The sequence below is a fragment of the Poecilia mexicana genome, unplaced genomic scaffold (genome assembly GCF_051168715.1).
Source record: "Poecilia mexicana isolate PSO_F unplaced genomic scaffold, ASM5116871v1 scaffold_13, whole genome shotgun sequence".
NCBI classification, from domain to species: domain Eukaryota; kingdom Metazoa; phylum Chordata; class Actinopteri; order Cyprinodontiformes; family Poeciliidae; genus Poecilia; species Poecilia mexicana.
Window position 1 is genome coordinate 14828312 of NW_028263382.1, and position 27522 is coordinate 14855833.

Genomic DNA, 27522 nt, shown 5'->3' on the forward strand with positions numbered 1-27522 from the left:
TTTTATTTCCTTATTGAATCATTTTTATTTCAGTTCTTTCTTTTTTTTTTTAGCATCCTAACAACACAACAACCCACATCAGGATGGAAATATCACTCAGCAGCTCATCACATGTATTCTTGGTTAACATTGTGTCAGACGTTAAAGCAGCAGGTCTGAGCATCGCAGACACCTGGTGATTTTAGTCATTTTATAAGACAAAGCATATTTCTGCTGATGGGAAAAAAAACTCACTTTCAACATCTTCAGGCATGCAAACAAACACACCCACACACTAAGTCAATAAAAAACCTAACAACTGAAAATCAGCACTGACATCTGTGTGCAGGTTCATCTTTGTTGTTGCTGATCATATCCAGCAACAATAAATCTCTCAAATGTGTACCAAGAGTTCAGCTTTTACAGTCAGCAGCAGCTTCCTTTGTGCCGAAGAGGGAACAGTACAACAGTTCACCACTAGAGGGCGATCCAGCCTTTCCAATATGGCGTTGGGAACCCCTGAACTCTGCGTTTCATGGCTGATTTCAAGCCAAGTGGCTAAAGAAAATCCCAAGTTTCACTCGAACTTGCGCAGGTGGTTGTAGAGCGACTGGACGTAAGTGAAGACACACATGGGGTCTGGCTTGCGACCCATGATCATCATGTCCTCCACCTCGATCAGCCGGTCACAGCCCGCCTTGGTTCTGAGGACGGGGACAGATGAAGACGAGTCATAACAGAGGAATAGACAGGAAACTAAAATGCAACCAAGAGCCTGACTTTGCAGGGTGAATGTTTCTCCTAATTTTGCACATCTGGAGACCAGAATGTACTATTATTGATTATTAATGTTACTTTTAAAACGGCTCTGTCTGGATAAATATGGCCTGTTTTTCAGGACTGAATTGGATTCTGAATCTGGACTTTAACTGGGCCGTATGAACATCTGAATATGATCCAAACCAGCAGTTCCTGCTGTATGTTTTGGTCGGTTTTCCTGTTGGAAGTAAACCTCTTCCCCACTCTCACTGACAACTCTTTCAGGTTTTTCCTGTATTTGGCTGAATCCATCTTCCCATCATGGGAGTAATGAGTTCACGATGACGTGGCTTGCAATCTCTCAAGCACACATGGTTTTGCATGAGGAGCATACATTTTAGGCTCTTCTGACCAGAACACCTTCTTTCTTGTGTTTGTTGTGGTTTGTGGTCAACCTTAAACAGGGCTCATTATAGCTTTCCTTTCAACAATGGCTTTCTCTTCTTCTCTTCTTTTCGTTTTTCTCCTCCATAGAGGCCTGTTTTGTAGAAGAAATAAGTAATATGTGGCCAGTTGACAGATTCTCCCAGCTGAGCTGTGGATCTCCGTCTCTCCTCCAGAGTCTCTGATTAATTAATGCTCTCCTGACATCCATTTAGGTCTGCAGGTGTTTCAGATGGCGTATTGAACAATACTCTGTGAAATGTTCAAAACTTGTTATTCTGTTTCTAACATAACCCTGCTGTACTCTGGTCTAGACCAGGGATCTGCAGCATGCAGCTTCAAACCACAAGCGGTTCTTTGGATTCTCCACAATGGCTCTTGATAACTTTGTCTAAAAATTAAAAAGCGCCATCTAAAACTACATATAAAGTTTTTTTTATCATATTCCTGCAATATTTGCATTGAATTTCCACAAAGAAACACTCTAAAAGTACTAGTAATGTGCTTAAATCACGTTTTCTTGTCAGTAAGGCTACGTTCACACTGCAGCCTGAAGTGATCCAATTCAGATTTCTTGCCAAATCGGATTTTTTTGGCATATACATAGGCGACTGTTCAGACTGTCATGAAAAGATCAGATACAAGTCGCATTACGTCAAAAAAATCGGAATTGGGTCACTTCAGGCTGTAGTGTGAATGCAGTGTAAAGGCCGACTGAGTGCAGTTACAACTCAGTTACTTTTGCTTAATGCTGTTAAAATTCTGTTTGGTAACGGTAGCTATGGGAACAGAGCGCAGTTCTACCTGAGAAGGTTAACAGCAGTGAATGTAAAAGGTTGCCAGCAAGGCTGAAAAACGGATAACAGACATCTTAAGTTAGCTTCAGTGAAACGGGGAACAAGGTCAATAACAGAGATTTAAGTTTATTTGAATGGTGAAACGGTTGTAATTTTTATTTTTCTTGTTTAACTCTTACGGTGTTTGATGAGATTCAAGCCTGGCAATAATAATCGTTATACCATCAGTTCCAGCCTTCTCAACTGACTGAAGATAAACTAAGGTGTCTTTTATTAGTTTTTCAGCCTTGCTGGTAACCTTTTACATTCACTGCTGTTAACTTTTTCAGGTAGAACTGCGCTCTGTAACCATAGCTTCCGTTACCAAAATAAAAGTACAGAATTTTAATGGCATTAAGCAAAAGTAACTACACTCAGTTTTTTTCCTTGACACTGTGCTTTTTTTTGTTTTAAATAATTTCCCATCCCACAGAATAAAAATGTATCCTGTTTTGCTGAATTGTTTGTTTATTTTTATTTGAAATCATGAAAACAGAAATAAAATGGTGGTTATTAAAAAAAAAATATGACAACAAATTTCCAAGAGTAGAGATTGACCTAAAATTATAAGAGGCCTTTTTCTTTTTTTCAAAACGTATGACATTTGTGGCTCGAAACAAGTTTTATTTGGCTGGTCTGGGAGTAAAAATGGCTTTTGAGGTTGTAAAAGCTGCAGACCCTGGTATAGAAGCTGGCTGGGCTTTTCAAATTCACTTCATAACTACTTTATATTGGCCTGCCACATAATCTCAATATAGCACATTAAAGTTCAAGGCTGCAACACGAACGAACAGGGAAATGTTTTATGAATTCAGCAGCAGTCGAAGAATATATAATTCCCATTATTGATAGTGGTGCCTCTAAGACCTGATCTATATGTCTGATTGTGCTGCAGGCTGTGTGATGTCAGATCTACAGCTTGCAGCATGTTTGTGTGCTGCCACAATAAGCAGGGATTTAAGATGTCATGGAGTCAGACAGAAGGAATGCACACCTTTTGCCAGATATAAGAAGAAAAAATGATATCAAACACAAAGAAGAGACTTTTATGCCGTCATCAAGATGTAAAATAAATAAATAAAACTTAAATTCTTCTACTCTGATGTTTAGATTTGATAGCATTTTATAATTGTACAGCAAAATTGAGATGCCTTTGTTCTTTGAATGTTTTTTTTTAAGACTGATTGCATGACATGCATAATAATTGCTGCTCCAAACTAAATATCCTGCAGGGGCAAATTTTGAGAGTAAAGTTAAAAGTTAAATGTTATAAACAGCTTTACCTGTTTAAATATTTAATATCTAGTTTTTGCCCCCTGTTAATCTGGGAAGGGTTGTTCGACACAATGTAAAGTCAGACACTTTTTCTCAGTTCTCGGCTTTCTCGGTTATCAACAGCTGTTTAACTTCTAGCAGCACTTTAAACATGCTGCTGCACAACCTTTGCTGCAAAAACCTGCCTTAAAATGTTAGGCCTGTGTCCAAACTAACCATCCTTCAAAAGGTGCAGGAAAAAGTTGTTTTTAAACAGCTGCAGTCATTCATGGTGGAAAAACAATCCCGTCTGGATTTAAATCACTTCATTACACAGAGTCTCCCTCTACTGGCTGTGCTTGGACTGTTTTCAGAAACAATAGAGACGTAAATGGCAGTATAAAAACGTGGGAAGAAGTGAATTTTGCATAGTAAGGTCTGCTGTAAGACTTGTTTCATATTTAATCATGTGAAGACAATGAAGACAATAACCCTAAGAAACACAAATTGTTCCAAAGTGCAGATCAAACCGTGGCTGGCTTTAGTAGGATACTCCTGCTTTCATCTAGGAATGTAGGTAAGTTTTTTATTCTGTCCTTAAATGGAAATGTATAGAATTAAAATGTCAGCAGTTTCCATATTAATCAGTGACTGTAAAGCTGTGATGCCCCACAAACTCCTCTTGCTCCAAAGCAAGCGCCATGACAAATGAAGGCAGTATTCTAACAATATTTATTTATCTCTGAGGATTCGGTGTTCAGATTAAAGTTAAATCTTTTCATCTTTACTCAAACTTAATGAAATTCTTCATCCTCTGCTTCTAAACCTCGGCCCCTATCAAACCCATCCGTCTTTTTTTTGTCCGCAGTGACGGAAAACAGAACCAAGTACACTAACTGTAGATTTGAATACATCTATTTCCTGTCAGGTTAGACAAGCATTTTAGTTTCATACTCACTCTGCAGTCCCAAAGGCCAGCTCAAAGTTGTGTTTGCGATTGGCTGGTGATAAAGCGTTGTAGTCGAACTCGGTGGGAAAGAAGGAGTGGACGAGGGCGCAGAAAGCCATTCCATCGCTCCAACTGGACGAGAAGTTCTGGATGTCGATATTCTGCGGAGAAACAAACAGGAAGAAGACGGAGATCTAAGCATGACAGAGTAACGCTCAAATATTTAAAAGTAAAATTATCCAGCTTGTAAAACTAGCAGGCGGCCAGTTGTAGCTTCATAAAGCCCGTCTCATCGCTCACTGTCTCGCCCATAATGATGATGGGTTAAACAGACGTTCCTCTCCCTCACTGCTCTCAGACACTCTCAAGAGTTTGAAATCGTTCCATGCAAAGGCTGCACTTTATTCGTCTGGAGTTTGGCTTAAATCAAAGCGTAAGACGTCGAGCAATCAAACCGGCGTCTCTCAGCGGTGGCTAAATCTCTGCGAGAGCCGGGGCTTTGCCACACTTCTGTGACCAAAAGCAAAACCACATGGAGGAGCTGGCATGAGGTCCGACTCGAAGAGTCCAGAAATGAATCAGGACATAAAATAAATTACTGGATTCCAAGCATCTTAAATCTAACCTCAAATCACCACAGAAGATAAATATGTATATATGTATGTGTACAGATGTGTATGTGTATGTATGCACTATTTTCATCTAGCTGAGGAAATTTTATTACACTTATTATTTCCTTTGTCAGAAAGGATACTGGATATTGAAAATACTGTGACAAATTACAGCTGGAAACGGGGTATGATTACATAAGTTATACTTCATCATACTCCTTTTCAGACTCATAATCACCGATGTGATGTGTTTTTTTTTTTTTTTTTTATTGTTTTTTTTTGGTGTTGTTTACACTGTCGGTGAAAGGTTTGTCTGAAATAAACTAAACTAAACTAAAACTAAACTAAAGATCCCACACCATCACAAAAACTAAGATGTTTCACCTGGTAGCCTATGGTCTTGGAACGACACCATTCAAGGAGAATCTGCTTGATGCTGCTGGCGGTCGACACACCAAAACTCTGAGAGCGCTTGAGCCCCGCTGGTTTAGGACGACTGCGCACAAGGGACACACAAAAAAAAGACGCATAAGAGAGAGATGTCCAAGTACAGAAGTTTCAAAGACAAACCATCACAGATCTGCTTTGTACTCACCTGTGACTGACTTCAGAGTCTAATCTCTCGAATATAGATCTCCGAGCCTGAGCGTTACGGGGGAGAGTCTGTGACCTCACCAGCTCTCGCCTCCTCTCTCCTACCTGACCGCAGTTGTTGTTTTTGTCTTCGTCTCTGCAAGATGCGTTGAAGTCACATCAAGTAACACAATTGTCATTTGTCCTCAGAGTTTTTGCTTCACCACAACTCACCTGTCATTGTGCTGCAGCCCGGAGTAGGTCACAGACTTAGAAGGAGCTGAGTTTGCCTTGTCTGGTGAAGAGATCCATCAAACAGAAAATCAGCTCAGGCGCTTTTTAGTGCATGGTAAAGGTGCAGAATGTAACTCTTCTAAAAATATATGTTTGTAACTGTCACCATGTTGTTAAATTATAATGTGAGACAGATAATCTGTGAAAAGATCGAACTCCTCCACCTCCTCCCTAGCCTTAGCATTCGAGACAGACTCTGCTGAAAGAAGAAACTGTGTAGTAGCAGAGAGCAAGAGGAGGAATGGGGATGATTTGGCAGCGCTAAGACCCGCCTCCTGGCTCTGATTGGTTGCTTCTACTTAGCTCTGGGAGAAGGTAGAGGAGCTCGATTATCAATCACATACAATAGAGACAAATTAACACATATGTAAGAAGATATATTTTCATAAACGTTTATAAACACTGTTAACCACTCACCCTGGTGATGTGGAGATCCCAGAGTTCGGACAGGTGTGGGGGTCCACGTCTTGGCAATCGGTGCTGGCAGCAGGGAGGCCAAAGTCATTTTGGGCCAGAAGATTTTTCAACAGGATATTCAAAGCATGTTTAATCTCACACACCTGGTTGAAGAGCAGAACTCTCTGCCGGCTGTGGACGAGAGACGCTGGGTGAAGCCTCGGAGGATGGGGAGGACATGGAACCAACAGGGCTGCTGGGAGAATTGGTGGAAGCCTTGATTTCAGCTGTCTTCGTTGTGGCTGTGATGGGAAGGTGGGGCATCCGCAACGTGACGGGCGCCGCGTGTTCAAGAGGGCCGTCTGCTGGTGGGGAGACCTTTCCCTGCACCAACACCGAATGCTCTGTTGGAAGAAGATAACAGATCAGATTAGACTCAAAGCTCACTAAATCATCAAATACTGATGATTCAACCTGCTATGCACACTAGGGGAAGCAAAAAATATATTTACTCAGTAAGTTTTCTTTAGAGGGGCAGTGTTATGTATTTTATAGCACAATCAAGTTACGACGTTACCTTCAGTTGTCAGAAAAATGCTACCACTGCAAAATGATCAGTTCTTTGATTTTACATTGTTCTTTTATTCTATGAATTACTGACGACATGTCTCTAAAAATCCAAGCAAAAATTTAGTATTTATTTGCAGAAAATGAGAAATGGTCAAAATAGCAAAAAAAAGATGCAACGCTTTCAGACTTCAAATACAGCAAAGAAAACAAATTCATGTTCATTTAGAAACAATAATATTAATGCTTTAACTCAGGAAGAGTTCAGAAATCAATGTTTGCTGTAATAACCAGGAGGTTTTCAATGCGGTCCAGTGCAGTGAACGATTCATTTTTTCCAGACCTGTATATCAAACATAACGTAAAAGAAGGTTGACCTCACAATTTAATGCATGTAAATTGGGGCTCTGTCTCTTTAAGAAGTTCCTGCTCTTTCCGATACCCCACCTTCACCACTTCATCACAGCAGTGCTCCTCCTTGATGCCGTTTACAACCGTAGGAGTGTTGAACTGAGAAGTAGTTTGTATGATAAATTCACCCGACTCAAAGTTCCTCTCAAAGCATCAAAAACAAACTTCAGGTATATCTTTTGACATGATGTAAAGCACAAACAATGACTACATCCTCATACAATCCACTTCAGCAGGATTAGGGGTCATTAATGTCCGACTATCAAAGTATTTCATAACAGATTAAAGGTGATGACATCTTTACAACTCCTCCGAATAAAGAACAGGTAGAAGCAGCAAACCAACTCATAAATAATCCAGAATAATTACCTCACTGGATACATTTCACAACTGTAATGACAGAAGAAACCCTCCTTCATCCGTCATGTAGAACCAAGCAGTTCTTTAATGTGACGTCCCTGTTGGACATTCAATCACCTGATGCGTTAGCATGTCCGTTCTCCTGTCCAGCGTGTGCAGGCACTGGGTCGACTTCTATTGGCTCTTCCCGCTCGATGCTCTGAAACACACATGGAGTTATGATTAGGAACACACAAGCAGCCTTTCATTGATTTAAATGGGATATGAAGTCATGTTTGACCCTCGGTGATCGGAGGTGGAGTTGTTTTTCCACAGCGGGGAGCAACAAGCTGGAACACAAAGTTGGAAAGCCACTAACTCCAGAGCCAAGACACTTAATCCTGCATCGACCACAAGGAATGATGTGTTTACAGCACTCACAGCTAAATTAGGCACTGGATCAGCGTTGGATCAGACAGAACAGAAGAAACGAATAAAGCGGCATATCTCAGGATATCAAAGAAGGTGTTTTACAGGAAAGCTCCATGGTGTTCTGTTGCGTTTCAACCTCCACCTCTCCAGATAAGACCCGAGAAGATTAAAGTCAGGCAACACCATCTCTGATGTCCTGCTGAGAGACCAACATTTTATAGCAAAAATTAAGTTTGGATTTTATCTCTTTCCTCTTTCTACTCAAAACATTCGGCTAAAAAACAGCCATCACAATCCAGAGGAGACGCTTCAGTCTCAAACACGGTGCACACACAGAGCTGCTGATTCACAGAGGGATGAGCCGTCACTTTCCATGCAGTCCTGTCACAGATACACAGAGCTTAGAGTGTTGATAACCAGCTCATCTAGTACAGAACAACACCACTGAGGTCAAGAGTGCGCTGGTGATAGCAGCGCACGTTTCTTTAAGCTCAGCTCCAAAGCAGAAACCACTTAGTACATTTGTTGGATCACAGCATAACAAATCCAGAATCAGGAGGCCAGCTCTTCTTTCTGCAGCCAGAAGGGAGAGCTTCTGGCTGCAGAAGCTCTTCAGCCAGAGAAGCTGGTTTCTTGAGAATTGTCATGGAAATTTACACAGAATCAACAAATCCCTGCACTTTTTTTGCACTAATAATTGGGAGTTTATTGCAGATTTTTCTCATAATTTGTCAAAAACTTACTTACTTGTACCAAACTGCCTCAGCCTTAACTGATGACAGATTATAGTCCATGATCTACACAGCGAGTAATAAAAAGTCGCATTTACCATCATAAATAAGCACAAATATAGCAAATATTCCCAAATTAGTAACACAAACACTTTGATTTTTATAGAAAAACTCACAAAACATATCACAAAAATCCTGAAGGGACAGAAAAGATGCTCAAGAATAATATTTAATTTTAAGAATTTAAGAATTAATAAAACCTGTTCACAAACTCTTAAAATATCATCAATATGTTCTGGCACAACCGGCCCTTTAAGAGCGTACATGATCTTGATTTGGCCCAAAACAAAAATGAGTTTGACCTCACTGAACAGCTCAGCACTAAAATACATTAAAGCTCTACTGTTGTTGTACCAACCTTCCAGACCTCCCAGGTCTTCTTGACCTTCTTGACCAGGTCTGAGCACCAACAGCTCAGACATGTAAAGTTAAAGACTAAAAATCAGACCTACATTTGGGGCCAATTTAATACTTTTAGACCTAACTATTCATCATGAAAATGAAATGACAACAGCAGCTCCTCTGCCCACATGGAAAAATTTAACATTCGGCTCATGGTGTGAGAAACTTGAGGAAATTGCTCCTAGTGTAAATGTGCGTCTCTTTGGTTTATCTCATCATGCAGGAATGCTGGTAGGTCATGAGTGTTAAAATAACGCAAGAAGAGACGCTGTGTGTGTGGTTCTGTGCACGTACACTGGTGGTGAGAGGTTTCATAAAGTGCAGTGAGCCCACTTAATGAGGGGAAAGGAGCACATTTCTGCAGACTATACGATATGCAAAGGAAAAGTGCAGTGGAGTCATTTTATGCTGCAAGATTGGAAATAATCTAAAGGGGCAGAGAGCTGGAATCGCGAGGTGGAAACAGCTGGCTGTCCAGGGAGACAAATTGTTGCGTGGCTTTGGGACTGGGAGCTCCCTCAGCTGAAACACTCAGATGCCAGCCGTTGTTTTTGGTTCAGAGGGAGGAAACATGATAGCCGACACACTAAGATTCTGTAAACTCTCTGGTATCTCAAGGTCCAGCTTGCTGGCAGAACACACTGACTTTTGCTTTGTTCTTCATACAACAACTCCACAACGGTCAAGGCTGAGCAGAAGGTGAAGGACATCCAGCGCTTATTATGAAAGCAGTTGTTCAAAGGTGTGTGACACATTAGCAGAATTACTTTAAATAAAGCTGGTCTACTTTGGAACATCTGAAGAAATCTTTTTTAATGGTTCCAGGTTTTATTAATCAACTGAATGTCTGCTTAGCGTATTTTAAACCTTAAAGGTCTGAACCATTCCTTAGTAACGATTGGACTCCAGCTGTGTGAACGTCAATGTACATTCAGGTGGGAATTATAAAAAGGAATTTACCTCATTTTCTTCCAACCATGAAGGCCAGGAAATAACCAAAGAGATGCTCTTAAAGGTCGATGCTGAGGTTAGCAGCTGTGTCACATTTCTACAGTGAAAATGTGACATATAACCTGTGCAGACACTGAAACCCAAGATAAATATGCAGCTGCTTCACACTAGGGTTGATTGCGAAGAGGGAAAATAGATATTTAAGATGCGTTTCAGACATTATTTGTGTGATTTTAATGAGAATCTATATAATCTAATCCATGTTATAATTTTTCATCGCAATCTACTTTTAAGAATTTATTCCAGACAAAAACAATCAAACTTACAGAATTGGGCTTTAAAGTTTCTCATATTATGTCATATAATTACCAAAACCTTTAAGGATCTGAAAAGTTTTGCATTTCTGTATGTAATATGTTCTCAGTATAAATGCAGCTGTCCTGTGAAGGCCTCAAAAGTTAGTTAGAAGACAATGGTGAACAATCATGAAGACAAAGTCGGACAAAATAATATCTGTGAGCCGTGAGATCCATCTAATAGTAAGCAGAAATAAATTTGCAACTCCAAATTTAATTTAGACTTTTTTTTACTTTCCTCTTAGTAAGGAGGAAATGGGATGCAGTGTGGCAAGATGGTACAGAGATAGGAAACATATGATGGACTCAGGGGAACCATTTTTTTTAGTTCATTTTCATCCTAATCTTAATTTTGTTATTTTTAAACGTGGACCTAACATTATCAAGGTGCAGAGGGAATACTCCACCTGCCTAGTCTGACCTTCTAAAAGCTCAGACATTTCTGTAATATGTAGAATATAAACCCACATATGCAAAGTTCACCTTCTATTACAGACTCATACCTGTTTTAGAGACGCAACAGAATAAGATCCCTTTTTCTGTATTTGCAAAGCAACAAATCAACTTCTATCTGAATTTGCGTCACACGTGTATTAATAGGAAATTGTAAAACATGCAAACAAAATACAGACAGAGACAGAAAGTGGGTCTAAAGAAAAGCCCAGCATATAAGAGCAGGAACAGGAAAAAACAGAAGGGGAAAGAAGGAAGTTCATTTATGCAAAAATTGAAAATTAAAATCATGGTGTATTTTGATGCTCGAAGCTGTTTGGTATATAATTATTCAAATACTGCTGTCTACTACTGGTCTGTCTGTTGTGATGTGCTGTTATTATGTTTCTCTGATTTCCATTATTTTGTATTTTATGGTTCTCTGTCTAACATTTATGTCCCCATAACATCCCTGGACGTCATTAGAAACCAAATATAAAGAACAAAGTTTCGAGTAAATGGTTGTAAAAATCTCTTATGTAGATTCTTTACGTCTAGATAGATGGAAATATTTCGAGCCTTTATTTCCTTAAATCGAAAATTATTCTAAAGTAAAATAAGTAGTAACTTAACTTGATATTGTGAGTAAAATAATAGAGAATTATGTGCTGTTTAACTAGCACATAATTGTTTCTTGTGAAATAATTATTTGGCTTAAATTGCAGCATTAAGTTAAAACTCACAATTCAAGATGAATGAACTTAAGAGAAAAAACGATGTTTAGACAACTTGTCTGTTCATGAACTTTAATTTCCGAGTTAAAACCAAAACAATTTTCTTGTTGACTTGAATTGCATTTTGAAGGTAGCAGGTGGACTTTCATTTTCAAGTTAAACCAAATTTTTTACAGTGTACTATGCATCCCGGCTACTGTGAAGCTATGAGAAGAAACCTTTGGTGACCAAGGACTGGTGTGGCATAGTTTCCTGTTGGGGAGGTGGAATCCTCTCAGAGGAAGAGAAACTCATTAAAACCACCTGTTCCTCAAGAACATTCACGCAGCCTGCAATTTGGTCTCCAGAAATGATCTCAGGGAATCCCGATCTGGGTCAGGAGTGGAAAGAAACAATTACAGTCTTTGAAGTGAGCAAATATAAAACGGTAATTGCAGGTGAGAGTCACCGTACAGAGAACATTGTGCCTTATAAACTTATAAACAAGTTATAACTTCAGACATTTTTTTGGAAATTACCACTTAAAAAGAAGTGGTGAAAGCCGGATTTCTGCTTTTTTTTTCTTTTAGTTTGGACATAAGCCAACATCTTGGTTCTCACTGGAAAATGAATTAAAAAACAACAACAAAGAAAAAGGCGGTAGGGAAACTCGGTGCTAGATGCACAGCCAGCCAAGTACTTTTATAAATGCATTTCAGATTTACAGGGCAGTTCAACCTCTCTAGAGCTTAAGTGGTAAAATATATTGGCTAACACTTCATAAAATGCCATGCTGTACATCCACTCCCAATCTGTTGTTGATTTAGTCTGATTTATTTTATTTTTTTCTTCAAGCGTTTTTGGGACGCTTGAAGAAAAATAAGGCTTAGATAAATTTGTCCTTATGACAGAAGGGGAAAAAAGACAAATTTTCTCTCTACATGTATTTGCAATAAGCAGAAACTCCATTTGTCAGCAACAAGGTAACATATTTCTGTTGTGTTGATAGTGCTTTTTAAAATATTTAACTATACTGTTAAATCAGAATTGATTCCACCTATAATTCTTAATAAAATTCAAATACATGGCATTTTGTTCCTGTATGTTATTCTTTGCTGTGCTTATTCTCTAAAATACGCTATTTTAGTCAAGAACACTTCTTTACTAACTAAAGAAGTTAATTATTTTCTAATTAAAGAAGTAAATCAGGACAATTAAAACCAAAAATATATTTACCAAATTTGCTAAGCTACACAAAAAAATATATATTTTTTTTCATTTTTATTTTTTTTCTGTATGGTCATTCATGCTACTAAGCAGATATTAAATGCGACTGCAGTCAGACTTTTGTGTGAACGGTTCATCAACCAAAATAAATCTGCATGCGCAGAAGATTCTTATCATTAGATATTGATAATTGTTGATGATGATAATCATTGATTTGTTTTTTGTTTTAAATATCTGAAATCAAAACTGGTCGAATGACCTTTTCTGTTTTATCCACAATGTTTTTATTTTTAAATATGGTGGAGAAACTTTAAAATAGTGCTGCACAAGTTACTGAGCAGGTTGTTGCTAGGGAACCAAAAACTGAGTGAGTTGCTAGGTAACTAGGTTAATTGATGCCACTAACTTTGCTTAGCTCTCTATTGGTGTGTTCACTCTGCAGCCTGAAGTGACCCATTTCCGATTTTTTTTGACGTAATGCAACCTGTATCCGATCTTTTCATGGCAGTGTGAACAGCACAGGTCGGATTCTTTTTCGAATGTGACCCATATCCGATACGTATCCGATTCAAATGCGACTTAACGTTCAGGTCGCCTTCATCCGAACTGAACGTCACTGATTCTCAACAAATCTCACTATTCTGCGTCCTGATGCGCGCAAGCGGGAAGAAAAACAACAACCATGACGGACAATATGAGGATTAGGTTGTTAATATGCTGCTCTGGCCAGACAACAGCTTCAAATATGTAAGCTAAGCTCCACCGTGAGCCTCCATGTTTACTTCCGCAAACACTGAGCACTTCTTCTTTTTATGGCGGTTGGCAGAACACTGAGAACGCTGACGCTATTGCGCCCTCTACTGCGCATGCGGGACACTTTCAGGTCGTTTGCCCGTTTACACTGCAGAACGCATACAGATCGCATTTACTGGCAGTGTGAACGGCTCCGGCAAAAAAATCGGAATTGCCAAAAAATTGCATCACTTTAGGCTGCAGTGTGAACGCACCCTATGAGAGGCTGAGTAACTAAAGCTTTTCATCTGCCTACATCTGCCAGAATGAATACTTTATATATTGAATATTCTATCAGATGTATTATCTATTGATATTGATCACGTGTCTATCAAAATATTTATAGATTTACTTGTCCAGCTCTATGTAAATGTAGGTGTTATGTCACTGCCATCTTTTTTGCCATCTATGTAAAGTCAAAAACCTTCTTCCCAACCACCAACCTTTTCACAATGTGCACCCACCTCCCACAACACATTTTCCTCAAAGTACCCTCTGGGCATGACTCCAAAACACTGCAGCTGGAGAACAAGGAAATGAAATCCAAGAGTTCCCAGGGTGGATTATCTGACGTTGTCAAGGAGGCGACCTTAAAATCTATCATCTCCTCAAACTGAGTGCCAGTAAGTCTCCCTGGTCCTGCAGGGGCAGCGAGGTTGAGCTGTCCCACTGGTCGGTCACTTATTATTAACCTGTTTCCACAGAGATGATGACGGGAACATGGCCTATTGTCTGGAAGTCATTAAGAGAGCCAGGGGTAGCCAGGGAGTGGTTGCATACCTCTGTTAAACCCCCAACATGTACACACACAAACCCTGGTTACAACGGTGCTCCACTTAAACTTCTACTCATCTTTTTCATGTCATTACACATCCATTTTAAAATCTAATAATGTGCTTTACTGGAAAAGGTATTTAAAAAAAGACCCTGATAAGCAGCTTGAGCTGCCAAACCAAACTGGCCAAGTGGAGTCGTGAGATAACTTAATAGTACGCGGTGAAGTGATGCACATTCAGATCAGGTTGGGATCACAGATGGGTTCACACTGTTTGCGTAAGTCTCCATTATGAGTCATAAAACTGTATTTTCTGCCTCACTCGTGACTGTAATGACAACCACCAAGCAGATAGATTCCAGGAATTGGTCTCAGAGCTTTTCTTGCTCTGAGGGGGAGCTGCGCTGGGGGAGGGGGTTTGGAAGTGAGTCCTGGGCCACAGAGCGTACGGAGGAATGGAGGTCAGATTAGGATTTGTTTGTCATAGTTATCAGAAACAGACGGAAAACTTTCAGATACCTGTTTCATGGAAATAAGCCCCACTGTACCCACCTGCATCTACTTTCCTTCACTTTATCTCCTAGGAAAGTTTTACTTCATCTAGCTTTTACATCTCTCCTTTTTTATGAGCACATCTTTTGCAGAACAGATAACCCAGATAACTACAAGGAAGTACTTTTGGTTTTCAGTAGTGCCAAGACTTTAATTAATTAGATCAATTAAAAAATTTAAGTGCAATTAATCACGAGCCGGAACCTTGGTTTCTTGTTTCTGGTACGCCCTTTAAATTTGAAGCACAAGCGACATCTGCAAAATAAAGCATTGGATGATGAAGCTGCTTCTCTTAGTCCACCTCAGTCTCATTTTTGCTTCAAAAGATCATCTGATGAGACGTTGGAAAAGACTTGTGTGGAAGTTGTGCAAAAAATGAGCTTGTCACCAAAAATACCATCACAGTGCAAAACATGTTGCAGCAAGCACAGATGTCCCCAATACAGCGTTCAGTCCACATTCTGAACAAGTATTTTTCAAAGGAAGTTACATGAGAGATCAGGTTTTCCTGAAACAATTCAAAGCTGAAGGATTATAACAGCACTTTTCACTAATGTGATGGTTGAATAACCTGAATAACATATTAAAAACAATTATCTTTGCTCTTTTGCTGCTACATCATTCAATACTTTGGCAGCCAAAAAGGTTTTTGAATTGAAAATGTGTATTTTGTTTGTTGATATATGAATTTTGATTAAAAACAAACATATCTTGTTTATTTTCCTAGAAAGTAAAGTTTGTTTTGGAGAAGAACAAAAGCACAATTGAGCAATTGATGCGGATCAAAACTGTTAATTCTCAGATACAAATGTGAAAGCCAAGCGGACTGAAGCCCGCTCCAAAAGCAGGAAACAGAATGTAGCACATGACTTCCTGGATAAATACAAATAAAAACAAATGGAGAAATGGCTCAAAGACAAAAGAGGAATCATACAACTGCTAAAACTGCCACAGGTTTTTCTAAGGGTTTGGTTCATTTCACACAACACAATGTGAAAGCAAACCACACCAGCTGGAAATGAAACAAATGTTGCCATTTTGCTCTCCAATCGAACCAAGTCCACTGGACTGTCATGTGTGAGAACAGCCTAAAAGCCTCCGTGCAAACGAGTAAGAGTGGTGGAATTCAGTTTGGATAACGATCACGACACTGAATTTCTCCAAAAACACAATCTGTTCATCAACCTGATATCATAACCCGACTAATCTAAAACAGCAAAGAGGAAAAAGTGCTGCAGCGGCCTGGTGCTCACATGAGCACATGTAAAGGTTAAGGCAGAGATAACATCAGGTTCGCGTTGAGTAATGTTTCTGGAAGGTGGAAGTGATGGCTGCTGAGCTCTGGTTGCTGAGACAAACGTTAACATTTATGCTGACTTTGTGCAATTTGGGAGCTTAAAACTCAAATAAACTTCTAACATCACCATGAGATTACGCTAAGATCCTTTTGTGAGTATGTGTAATGTTTCTTGCAGAGATTAGACAAAGCTTGAGAAAACAGTCAGCTTCAGGCTTTCAGGAGAGGTAGTGAAAGTGCAGATGTTCATCAGAATTAGAACCACATTTCCCATAAATCTGGCTGCTTGCTGCTCGAGTCTTTTGAAAATGCTTTTGCCTTTCATTCCTTCCTTTGTCTGCCACCCCCAATAATAGCCTTCACTGAATTTTGTAGCAGACGGCTGACAGAGAGAAGGCCACAAAGTGTGCCTGGTGATGATTTACCTGTGTTTAATTTGCTGCTTTTGTGCTGCAGAGTGAAAGCTTGTTTGACTTTACAGCCTTTAGCATCTACAAATGTTTCTAAACTCTTCTGAAGAGCCCCCAATGTGTGACGTGAGCGGTGCACTGAGCCATAAATCAAGACTCTCAGTGTTGATGTTGAGCGTAAGTCGGCCCTCTGACCTGCCACATCTAATCTGCTCTGTACATCTGCTAATTAACACAAGCAGCAGCGTCGGAATGTGCCCAGTGCACTGCGGTCTTTATTTGTAAAGGTGTGGTTGCAGAAAATATTTGAAGGGGAAGAAGGATGAAACTAATGCACCTCCCGAAATCTTCTGCAGTACGGCAAAAGTATTCATACCCCTTAAGCATTTTGTTTGCTTTGATCTTCGATGTATTTTCTGAGGATTATATCCAATGAAACAACACAATCTTGTGCAAAGAAGAAAGATGAAAGAAACATGAACATGCATTTCCCAGTAACAGTTAAGTTTTATAGCACAATCAAGTAGCTATGTTATTACAAAATTGTGTTATAAAAACGCCACTTGTATGAAACATGACTTCAAGGAAATCTGACTTCAGAATCTGATGTCTTGAAACTGGGTATCTGTCTCTTTAAGAAGCTCCTGCTCTTTCCGACGCTCTGCCTTCAGGATTCGGAAATGAAATCAAATATTTTGACAACAAATTATTAAGAAACCTATCAGAAAACTCTTTTATTTAATGATATATATTTTCATGTAATATAAAGTTTTTTTTGTAAATGTTTTTGTCTGAAAAGGCACATTTTGTTGATCTTGATTGATTTGTAAAAGCAATAAAACATTAAAGGGGGAGATACATTTGTTTAGGTCATGGCAGATGGTGACTTGTACTGTTTGTTTTTCCTCTCCACTGTCGTTGCATGCATGTTTGGTATGAGGAATTACTGTAAAGTTAACACAACGCAAGTGATTTACTGCCACTTCGTCACGCCAGGAGTCAATGACTTGATGAAAGTCATTGACTTGATGCAATTCATTGACTCCTGGTATTTGTGGGTTTCCATAAATAGAAAAAAAAAGCGTAACTAATTTGAATATTTAACTGAGCTCGCTCTCTTGTTTGACAGCTTGGATCAGTTGGAATGTATGTGGCTGAACTGAAGCTACGTTTTGCAAGGTGAATTGAGAAGAAACTGGTTATGAATTGGCGCTACACAAACTGAAATGAATCAAAAGAATCAATGAAAGATGAGTTGATTAAATGAGACAAAGAAGAGCTGGGGTGGAGAGCCGCAGGAGGAGGAGGCAGACAAACACGCTCTACTCTGAGGCGTCTGAGCTGACCGAGAGGAAACAGCTGATTGACAGGTTCGTCATGTACTGAGGAATGGGCCGAGGTTGGCTGTGGGACAACCCGAATAAAACAACTGAATTCAGATTATCTTCTCTTTTTTTAAATGGCAAGGTAAGAAACAAGGAGCTTTTGCTTCCAGAAGATATTTGTTGATGTGAGATAAGGATTGTAGTCGAGAACAGGAATGTAAGGAGTGATGAGGAGGAGGGTCCATGTTGTAATCCCTCCACACGCCACATACTCTCAATGAAGCACGAGAATGCACACAATGGTCCGCTGGGCCAGCTGCACTGGCAACAGTGGAGTTGTCTGCAGAAATGTTTTATGTGTGCTGCAGATTGTGAAGCGTGGAACGGGTTCAGAAACAGAAACAGAGGAAGAGGAAGCTGGGGGACAGGTTTTAGATCTTTGTCCTCGTTCTGACCTCAGCCTAATTCTTGCTCCAGAGAACCATCAGAGGATGCTAAAGCTGCTTCCCATCAGAACCCCAGACCTTCCAGATGGAAGCGCACAAATACAATCACAATCTCACAGATGGCTGGGTTTTCATACAAGAATTTTTATGTGAATTCTGCTGTAGAGAATCAGAAACATGCAGCAAACTGTGAAAACGTTTCACAAAAACCTGTTGGAGAAAAACTAAATAACATGCCGTATATCCTGGGCTTCAAAGGAAAGGCTTCATTTATCGTAGAAAGTGATCAGCAGTCACACGGGTGCGTGGCGCAGGTGTGCGGTACTGAAAGGAGCTGGAATCGCCTGCGTGTGCGTGTGTGTGTGGCTTTTTACGATAACTTGGCAAGTCACCATGACGCTGTACGGTAACAGCTGGAGAGCAGGCTGCAGGACATACACGCCTCTGCACATCTCCAACTTCCAGCTTTTTACTGTATCTGTTAGGAAAAGGCCTCCATGTTATGTCAACAGACCTGTTTGAACAGCGAGCTGAACTTTATGAACTGGATCTACCTCATCTCTCGCTGGCAGGCAGACAAGGACGTGGCGCGGAGAGCCAGGCGTAATTGGGGTTTTAAATACAAAGGTACTAATTTTCCAACAAAAAAATTAAGTATGACAGTGAAGTAGTACTGGCTGACCTTTGTCCGCAGATGTAACGCAGCAGAATACATCTGAAGTGTGATGTTGTGTGTTGTGCTAAGTTGACAACAGGGGATCTCCCACAACAGAGACACACAGAAACAAAGGTGGCCTTGTGTCGATTTGGCTCCCATCACCTGATTTCACAGAAGATAACATTCCTCGGCGCTATCTGCCGCATACTTTGGAAATTACAGAGACAAGAGGGAGCATCCATTTGCAAATTATTTTTGTGTGTATTATTTGTTGTATATTTTGGATACAAGCTTGTGTCGTCTGTAGTGTGAATGCAGAATGAGTTAAAGGAGCTACAACTATATGTTGAAGTGCCTTGACCTTTTTTAGAGTGACACTAAGTCTGGGCGTTTAATGTATTATCGTTCATCATAATACATTTCATAGCATGATAAGAATTTTATCGTTGTCACAATAAATTCAAATTAATGATGCTTAACTCTCCTAAAACTGTCCCTTTTGTCAGGATTGTTAGTTGTACAATTTTGTCCACTGTTTGTTCAATGAGAGTATCAATAAACAGCAATTAATTTGCAGCTTATTGGTTCAAAGCACATTTCTTTTTGTGACTGATGTCCTTAAGAAACATCTGAAATAGATATGTTTTTAAAGAGCAGTATTTGTGTTTGTGAGGCTGTGACTGCTGCACAATATAATTACCTTAAAAGAAAAGCATCATCACTTTTATTAACACAATATTACCACAAAATATTGAGATGAAACTTTAAGTCCATATCGCAAACACCTAAGTGATACAATTTGGCAAATAAAAATATGAGTCTCTTCTAATCTGAAACTCCTAAAGTAATTCAGTGCAACCAGTTGCCTTCAGAGCCTATGTGGTAAAATCTGTCTGTAATTTAATCTGAGTGTAAATCCAGCTGCAGAGCAAACAGCATCAAGAAACATAGCTGAGAGGTCAGGGATGAAGGTGTGGTGGTTTTAAAACAACATAACAAGCTTTGAACTCCTCACAAAGTTCTGTGTTAATCCATCATCAGGAAATAAACAGCAAACCTACCAAGACATGTCCATCTACCTGAACTGACAGGCAGAACAGGAAGAGTGTTATGGCAACAGATCCAGGCTCTGTGTCATTCGTCAAGCATTCTTAGAAACGCAAAGGATTCATGCAAAATCATGAATTTAACTAAAAATACAAAAAATGAAGACCCAAAGTCTCTCATTACAATTCATTTTCCTTATTTCCAACAAACACAGTCAAAAACTCTTTTGGTCCGTGCTGCTGCAATCCTTCTGCAGTCTCCGTGTTTTTCTGACCTGCATTCGACTCAACAGGAAGTAACTTTCAAAATAAAACTGGAAATTCACAGCAAAGTTAACCTTAACTGATATTAATTGTACATCCTGAGCATGGCAACAAATCTAAGGCAAAAAGGCCTTACACAAAATATATAATGTGAATAATCTTTGTCTCTTATCTTTCTCAGATAAGAGAAGGCGCCAAGAGGCCCATGTTATCTCTAGACAATTATCAACTACACCTTGATGCTTTAACATCACCCTGATCACATTATCCCCACTAAGGAATATTGTAGTAGCAACATCATTCCAAGCTACATTATGAATGTTTTCCTTCAGCAGGGACAGAAAAGCCGGTCAGAGTTCATGGACAGATAAATAAAAGCCATTCCAAGAAGAAGAGCCTTGCAAAAGACTTGGCATTTAGACAGTGAACTTAAACTTACAGCCAACTGAATGTCGGAATGGTCAAGTCAAAGTCTAGAGCTAAAGTTTTTGAAAATGTTATTCAGGCTCATAGGACAAAACTACAAGAATTATTATTTTAAAAAAAGAATAGCCAGTTTACTGAGTTGACTAAATAATATCAAAATGCCTTAAGTTTTTTTTTTTTTTTTTTACTGTATGGAAAAGAGGTGTTAAAACTACCATTTTATGGATCATAAAATAAAACTTACAGTCATGTTCGCCATTGCAAATCCATAAAAGCCTAACAAATACCTTAAAATCACTTGTCTGGCAATAGAATAACTTTGAATAATCCAGCTGTTCCTCAGCTTGTATTTCATCAAAATATTTAGAAACACTGAACATAGTTTCCATTCTGTGATAAACAACTCATATATTTCTGATCAGGAGGAAAAACAGCTTGTTCATCATCAACTGATGAAGTGATGAAGAAACCAGGAGATTTTTTTTTTTTTTTTGGTTTAGTTTAAAGCAAATCAAGCCTAGGAAAATAATTTAAAACCAGAATAAAAGAAAAATAAATGATAGGACTTTGAGAGACTTTCAGATGAGTCTAATTCCAGAGCATCTCAGAACGACAGTGAAGCTCTTTATGATAGCAACTCCAAACCACACAGCAATAAAGCTCTGACTGGAGCTTTTGGTCATCACTGATGTTGTGAAGAACTATGATCTAATGCAGACTTGGATCATAAAAAAAAAAAAACTTTTAGATTATGCTAGTATCAAGAGAAAAATCAGCCAGAAGAAGAATTTGCTGGTTTTTAGTTTCATTCATCTGTTCTTCTTAGAATGAATCAGTGGATTTAAGAACAATCCTCTGAAAACCAGAGAAATTTTAGTTTGAATCCAGAACCATGCCATTACTAATGCTTAAATAGGGAGTATTATGTGTTTCCGCGTACCATCTTATATCACAATATAGCAACTATATTACATTCAGTTGTTATAAAAATGCTGTATATATTAAACAGGACATAAACGAAATTTGACTTCACAATTTGATGCCTTGAAATTGGGTCTCTGTCTCTTTAAGAAGCTTCTACTTTTTCTGACACTCCCGTTTTTGGCACGCCATGACAGCAAGATGCATGTTGAATGGTGAGTTCAGCAAACTCACACCTTCACCAGGTGTTTGCTAATTGCTGCTGCCGCTAGTCTGTAGGAGCAGAGAGGGTGAGGCACGGAGACACTAGTAGTTAGTATTAAGGCACCCTTGAATGGCCGCCACAGAGATACAGAGATTCCTCAAACATGCATGAAAGAGTCAGGTCAACACCCCAGGTAAGTTTTTGATGAGGCAATAACATTCTAACATGATTTAAAGCTCAAAAATGTAGATTTTGCATAATACCTCCCTTTAAAACAACCACTGGTTCAGGCAGGTCAAACCCAACAATGACTAACCAGGGCCTGCATTTCACAACGTTGATTTCAGATATTTGTTTCAGGTCTGAAAAACCCCTCAACCGCACTAACCTCACCTCCCAAGAGCCTGCTCGGCTCATATTACTGCACTTCATAAATCCTTAAGGATCCTGGCAGAACGCTATTGTGCAACCACAGCGACACAGCCAGTGTCTCCTATGACACATCCACACAGCCACAACGCAAGAGGGCTTCAGTCAAACCACCAGCATGTGGTAAAGTTTCTCTTCACCACATGCTGAAGCATCCCTTTCTGCTTTTGTATCTTAACTTTCCATCCATTGTTACACAAAGTGTTTGGCATTTAAATGTAAGGTAGAGGTTCAGAATAATTACCGGCTAAGGGGGCATAGACTAAAAACATTTGCATCGACGAGGGTCTTTAAAAGTTGAAGTCTCAGCTGTTTGGGAGATGTATGGCAATGATGGCACAGAATAATCCTGACATGATGTGAAAGATGCTAGAATAGTTCACAAAGATGTGTGTATATTGGCCCAAGCTCATATGCACTAAACAGTATGTGTAGAGCAGCCTAGTCAACAGAAATATGAGAAATCTAAAAGCAGTGAAAACAACAAAAAACTACACATTTATCTGCAAAATACTAACATTAAGAAGAAAAGCGCTAACTAAAGCCAAAACACTAAGCATCTCTGAAACCGTAGGCCACATAGAAATGCTACTTCTAAGTGTTATATAAATGGTGGTAAAAATATGGTGATTAAAAATGTTGAATAATTTTTAAAACATTCTGAGAAGTAAGCTAAGAGATAAACAAATTGTCCAAATAGGCTAGAAAAAGATTATAGCTAAAGTCAAATGATTAGCAACCCACAATGAATCCTGGGAACATATTGAAGAAGGTGCAAACAACTCTCAACATAATGCATGATTTGTGTGACACGAAGTAGGAATTAAAGGTAAAAGGTGTTTCAAATAAACAGGAAGTCATTTTTGAACGCTACCACATGGATGACTCATCATCCATGATGGAAAATATATTTTGCTTCCTCCGGTAAAGCCACTTACAGAGTTATGTTGGATTGTATGTTTTCATAAGCAACATACTTTAAATTTGGAGTGAGTAGAGAGAGGTAGGCAGCATGAATGATATAATGGTGGTCCATAAAATAAAGATGCAAACTGGGTGGTGGACGCTTAATTTACCCCACATTATAGCACAGCTTAAAGCCAAGACATAAAAGAACTGAACTTTAATTATTGCAAGTACCTAATTGAACTTAGTTAAAGTTATGCACGTCATTAACGATAATTTTCAAGACCACATAGTTCTAGTTTCCATCAGTATTATTTAGAAGCAGAACCTGGAAGGCGGATGTTGCATCAATTAAAATTAATATTTAGCTTAGCGGAAACAAAGAACGTCACTGATCAGCTGCTATTTTCCACTTCCAACAAACCGGAAAGACCACTCTAAGGCGCCAGCTACCAGATTATTGTTTTGTTCTCCTGTCAGCAGCACCTGATAATGGCTCAATCACACTGATGTTGCATATTAACTGTTAAATTACTGAAAGTCACCAATCAATGTATGGAACAGATAAATAACAGATGAGCGGAGGTTTTTTTTTAAATAAATAAATAAATAAATAAATGTCAGTGAAAGTGGCAGTAATTGAAAAGTTGTCTCTTTTATAATAGTTACATAATGTTAAAATATTTTAAAGCGGAAGTATCATGTAAAATTTTGTTGTTCTTTAGCTCTATATTATGCTCCAAAGTTATTCCCTCATCAATAACATGCCTGGAGTGTTGCTTTGATTGGTTCATGTAATCTGGTTCATGCATGAACTAATTGAATTTCTCCTATGGCAGAAATTCAAGGGCGTCTAAATCAGAGATAGTGACTTGCATCTCTGGTTTTATGGACCAAATTGCAAAGTCAAATTTATTTTTTTAAGTTACTTTTAATATAGGCCGCATTTTTACAACAACTGAACACTTGATTGTGTTGTAAAATGACACAATGTGGCTAGAAAATACATAGCATCTCCCACTTAGAGGGTCATACAACACAACCAACACAGGAAAAATGTAAAGAATCTAACTTTGCAGTACTCACGTTGGTCTTGCTGGAAACAGCAAAGGTAGCTCGGCTGGAGAAGCGTGTGATGGAGGGGCTGCTGCTCGTCCCTGGGCTCATCATCATGGAGGAGCCTCTGGAGCCAGCAGGAGGACTGCTGGAGCTTGTGGGGGAGGAGGTGAGGTTGGCACGGGTCGATGAAAGGCTTGATGGACTGCTGTAGGATTGCGTTTGGTTTTCCAAAGTGAAGTTCTGGGTGCTGGCTTGGCCTCTTCCGTAGATCACCTCCTTCACATCCTGATGGTTCTCCTGTATGTCGTGCAGCTCGTTCTTGTGACTGTGGTTGTTGGTCGTTATGTTCCGCTCACACGTGAGGCCGTTCAGGAGCTCCACTTGCCTTGTGAGAGCTTCCAGCTGGATCCTGAGCTGACGGTTCTCCTGCTGGAGCTGAAGCACGGCCTGTCCAAGCGGACCGCTCAGGTTGGCGGTCTCATCACAACGCCTCTCTATATCGAGCTTAAAGTTGCTGACCTCTGCATGGATCTCTCTGATCGCATCCTGCAAGGTATTCTCGTAACGAGTTAGAGCTGAGCACACGGTTTCCCCCTCTGGAGAGGGAGAACGGTGGTGACATAAGTCTTCCATCTGAGCCAGGGTTTGAGCCTGCATCAGCCCAGCTGCTGCTGCTGGTGACAGCTATGGAAAAAAGCCTCACCGTGTTTGAGTTAACGTCTGAGACTGAGCTTACTGGCCCCTGGAGACACTCCTCAGTCAGTCTGCTGAGGGAGTAGGGATTGATGCTCACCAGGGTTGAGAGGTGAAACCTAGAAGGATGGGGTGGGGTGGGCCAAAGGTCTGGACTGTGTTATACCCACTCCTCCAGCTCTGTCCTGATATGAGGCTTCCTGATGTCTATCTTCTTTCTCAAGCTCTGCTTTTCAAGAATCAACGTCTCATACTGCAAAAAGGAGACGAAAGATTAGAACATGCAACATTCATTCAGCAGGAAAACGCTTAGGCAAGTCCTCTAAAATCCCTAAATGATGTCAGTCTAAACGTAAAGAAATACTGAATTCAGTTTAAAGACATTACAAGACAGCGAGAGAATCTCATTAAACATCTCATCAGGCAAGAGAGGTTTTCAATGTTGCAACAAAGCTCTGTGGTGAGGTCATGTTCAGCTGCAGGGAAGCCTACCCCAGCTCCGATCCGGAGGGTTTCTTTGAACAGCTGTGTGAATGTGTCCTGGAGTGTGTTCGCTGAGCTCTGCTGCGCTTTGCCGGCTCTCTCAGGTTGAGCACTCCTCTCTTCTGGCCCGGAGGAGGGAGGAGAAAGGGAGGTATCAGGGAAGAGGGCGTGTCAGAGTGGAGAGCCTCACTGGAAAGAGTAGTTAATGTGACGAGACGGGGGAGAAAGAACAACTTTCTCTCTCTGGTTCTACTTGTCCCTTTCTAGTTACATAAAATAAAATACAAAAGGAATAAAACTTATGCAATGAATAATGAAAGAGGACCCAAAAGTCTTTCGTAATGGCATTAAAATCAAACATTTTGTGTGAATTTGAAGTCAAGTTAAAGCACATTTCAGTGACAAGGCAGTTCAAAGTGATTTCCATGATGAAAACATCATGATGTTTCATGTATCAAATGCCATCTTCGAAATCATCAATGCATATCAAATATGTTGATCAATGTGCCATTTGCTACTAACTCTAAACAAGAGGGCCTTTACCCTTGATTTAAAGTAGCTCAGAGTTTCAGCTGTTTTGCAGTTTTATGGAAGTTTGTTCCAGATTTGTGGTGTGTAAGAGCTGAATGCTGCTTCTCCCTGTTGGGTTCTGGTTCTGGGTGTGCAGAGTAGATAAGGCCCAGGACAACTAAATGGTCTGGAAGGTCGATACAACAACAACTAATCTTTTAATGTATTTTGGTGCTAAGCCTATCAGTGATTTATAACTAATAAAAGTATTTTAAAGTCTATTCTGAGCTGCGGTGAGTCAGTAAGGACTTTAAAACTGGAGTGATGTGTTCTATCCTCCTGGTTCAAATTTATATTTATAGACACTCAATTTATTTATTTAGACAATCATGTGCTTAAAGGTTATGATTGAAAACGGAGGACCACCACCCTCTACGCGTAATTGGACCCAAAGAGAGCAAACATTCCTCACCAGATGGCAGTGGCGTGTGAGTACCAACGCTACTGACAAACTCCTGCAAATACTTTGACACTGAGCCCTCCTGAAAACTGTCAACAATCTGTGTGTGTGCCAGTAAGTGTGTGTTTGCAGGGGGAGGTTGTCTCTGCATGAGTGCATTTATCTCTTTCCTTCAAACACATGGGGGGGTTAAGTACAATGCAAGCCAGAGATATTAACTTAATTGGTCAACTGAGGTCCATAAAATGGGTTCTCACTGGCATAATTACTAGAAAAATGTTCTGATCTAGCCCAGTCATTGTCCCTGCCTGCTGTAACGCACCAGCTCAGTTGTGATTACTGGTGCCTCTAAGAGGGGGATGTGTAAATAAAAACAGATTTGGTTTAACTTTCACTCCAACAGTGAGAATTTTATTGACAGTGGAGATCATGACTATATGCGAGTGAATTTCTTTCTCAAATAATTTGCTTGGTATTACAATTCTGGACTAAACTGAACCCACTGTGGTGCCTGGCTCAGGAAAAGTTAAAGAAGCCTCATCTATTCCATTTTGTGCAAGTCTTATGCATACAGCAGTTCACAGGCCAGGAAAATACTTTTTTCTAATGGAAATCTCCCCAGTTCTGATGGGGCAGAGAGAGACAGAATTGTCACCAGACTTGGGAAAGAAGTGTGAAATATCATACTTAATGGAAGCTATATTTATCATGATTAGTGGTTTTGTTGCTGGTGAGGTAGACACGGTGGACCCAGGTTTGTAGAGTAAATGATGGTTTGCTGAAGAAGTGAACAGAAATCCAGGCAGCACAGGTGAACGATGAGGCCAAGAACTCAAACATACTGGTAGCCTTGGTTACACAACTTGACAACAATGACAACAGACGACTCCATAGACATGACAAGGATCCAACCACGCAGGTGGGATTAAATACACAAGGAAGGTAATCAGGGGAGACGAGGGACAGCTGGGGGCAATCCAGGGGTAGGCGGGATGAGACTCAACTGAACACAGAAACCTAATTTAATACAGAAAAAAACCAAATCCTCACAATATTAGTCTGGCTCGTCGTCTCGTTTGGTGACAAAATAGATAAGGAAATGTACAGAGAAAACACTTGCACAAAATGTAAGAGGGATTTCTTAGACCT

At 39.8% G+C, this 27522-nt stretch overlaps 1 protein-coding gene across 1 annotated transcript; it reads right to left on the bottom strand.

Moving 5' to 3' along the window:
* On the bottom strand, positions 1-25546 carry smtnl2 (smoothelin like 2). Its single transcript, XM_014981100.2, has 10 exons — positions 25413-25546; positions 24255-25173; positions 7551-7632; positions 6260-6499; positions 6117-6179; positions 5640-5700; positions 5428-5562; positions 5217-5328; positions 4231-4382; positions 1-683 (listed from the first exon to the last, which is right to left on the bottom strand). Exons 2-10 carry the CDS (start codon positions 24882-24884, stop codon positions 557-559), a joined length of 1602 nt encoding a protein of 533 aa, XP_014836586.1. The 5' UTR covers positions 24885-25173; positions 25413-25546; the 3' UTR covers positions 1-556.
* Positions 25547-27522: the final 1976 nt, after the last annotated feature.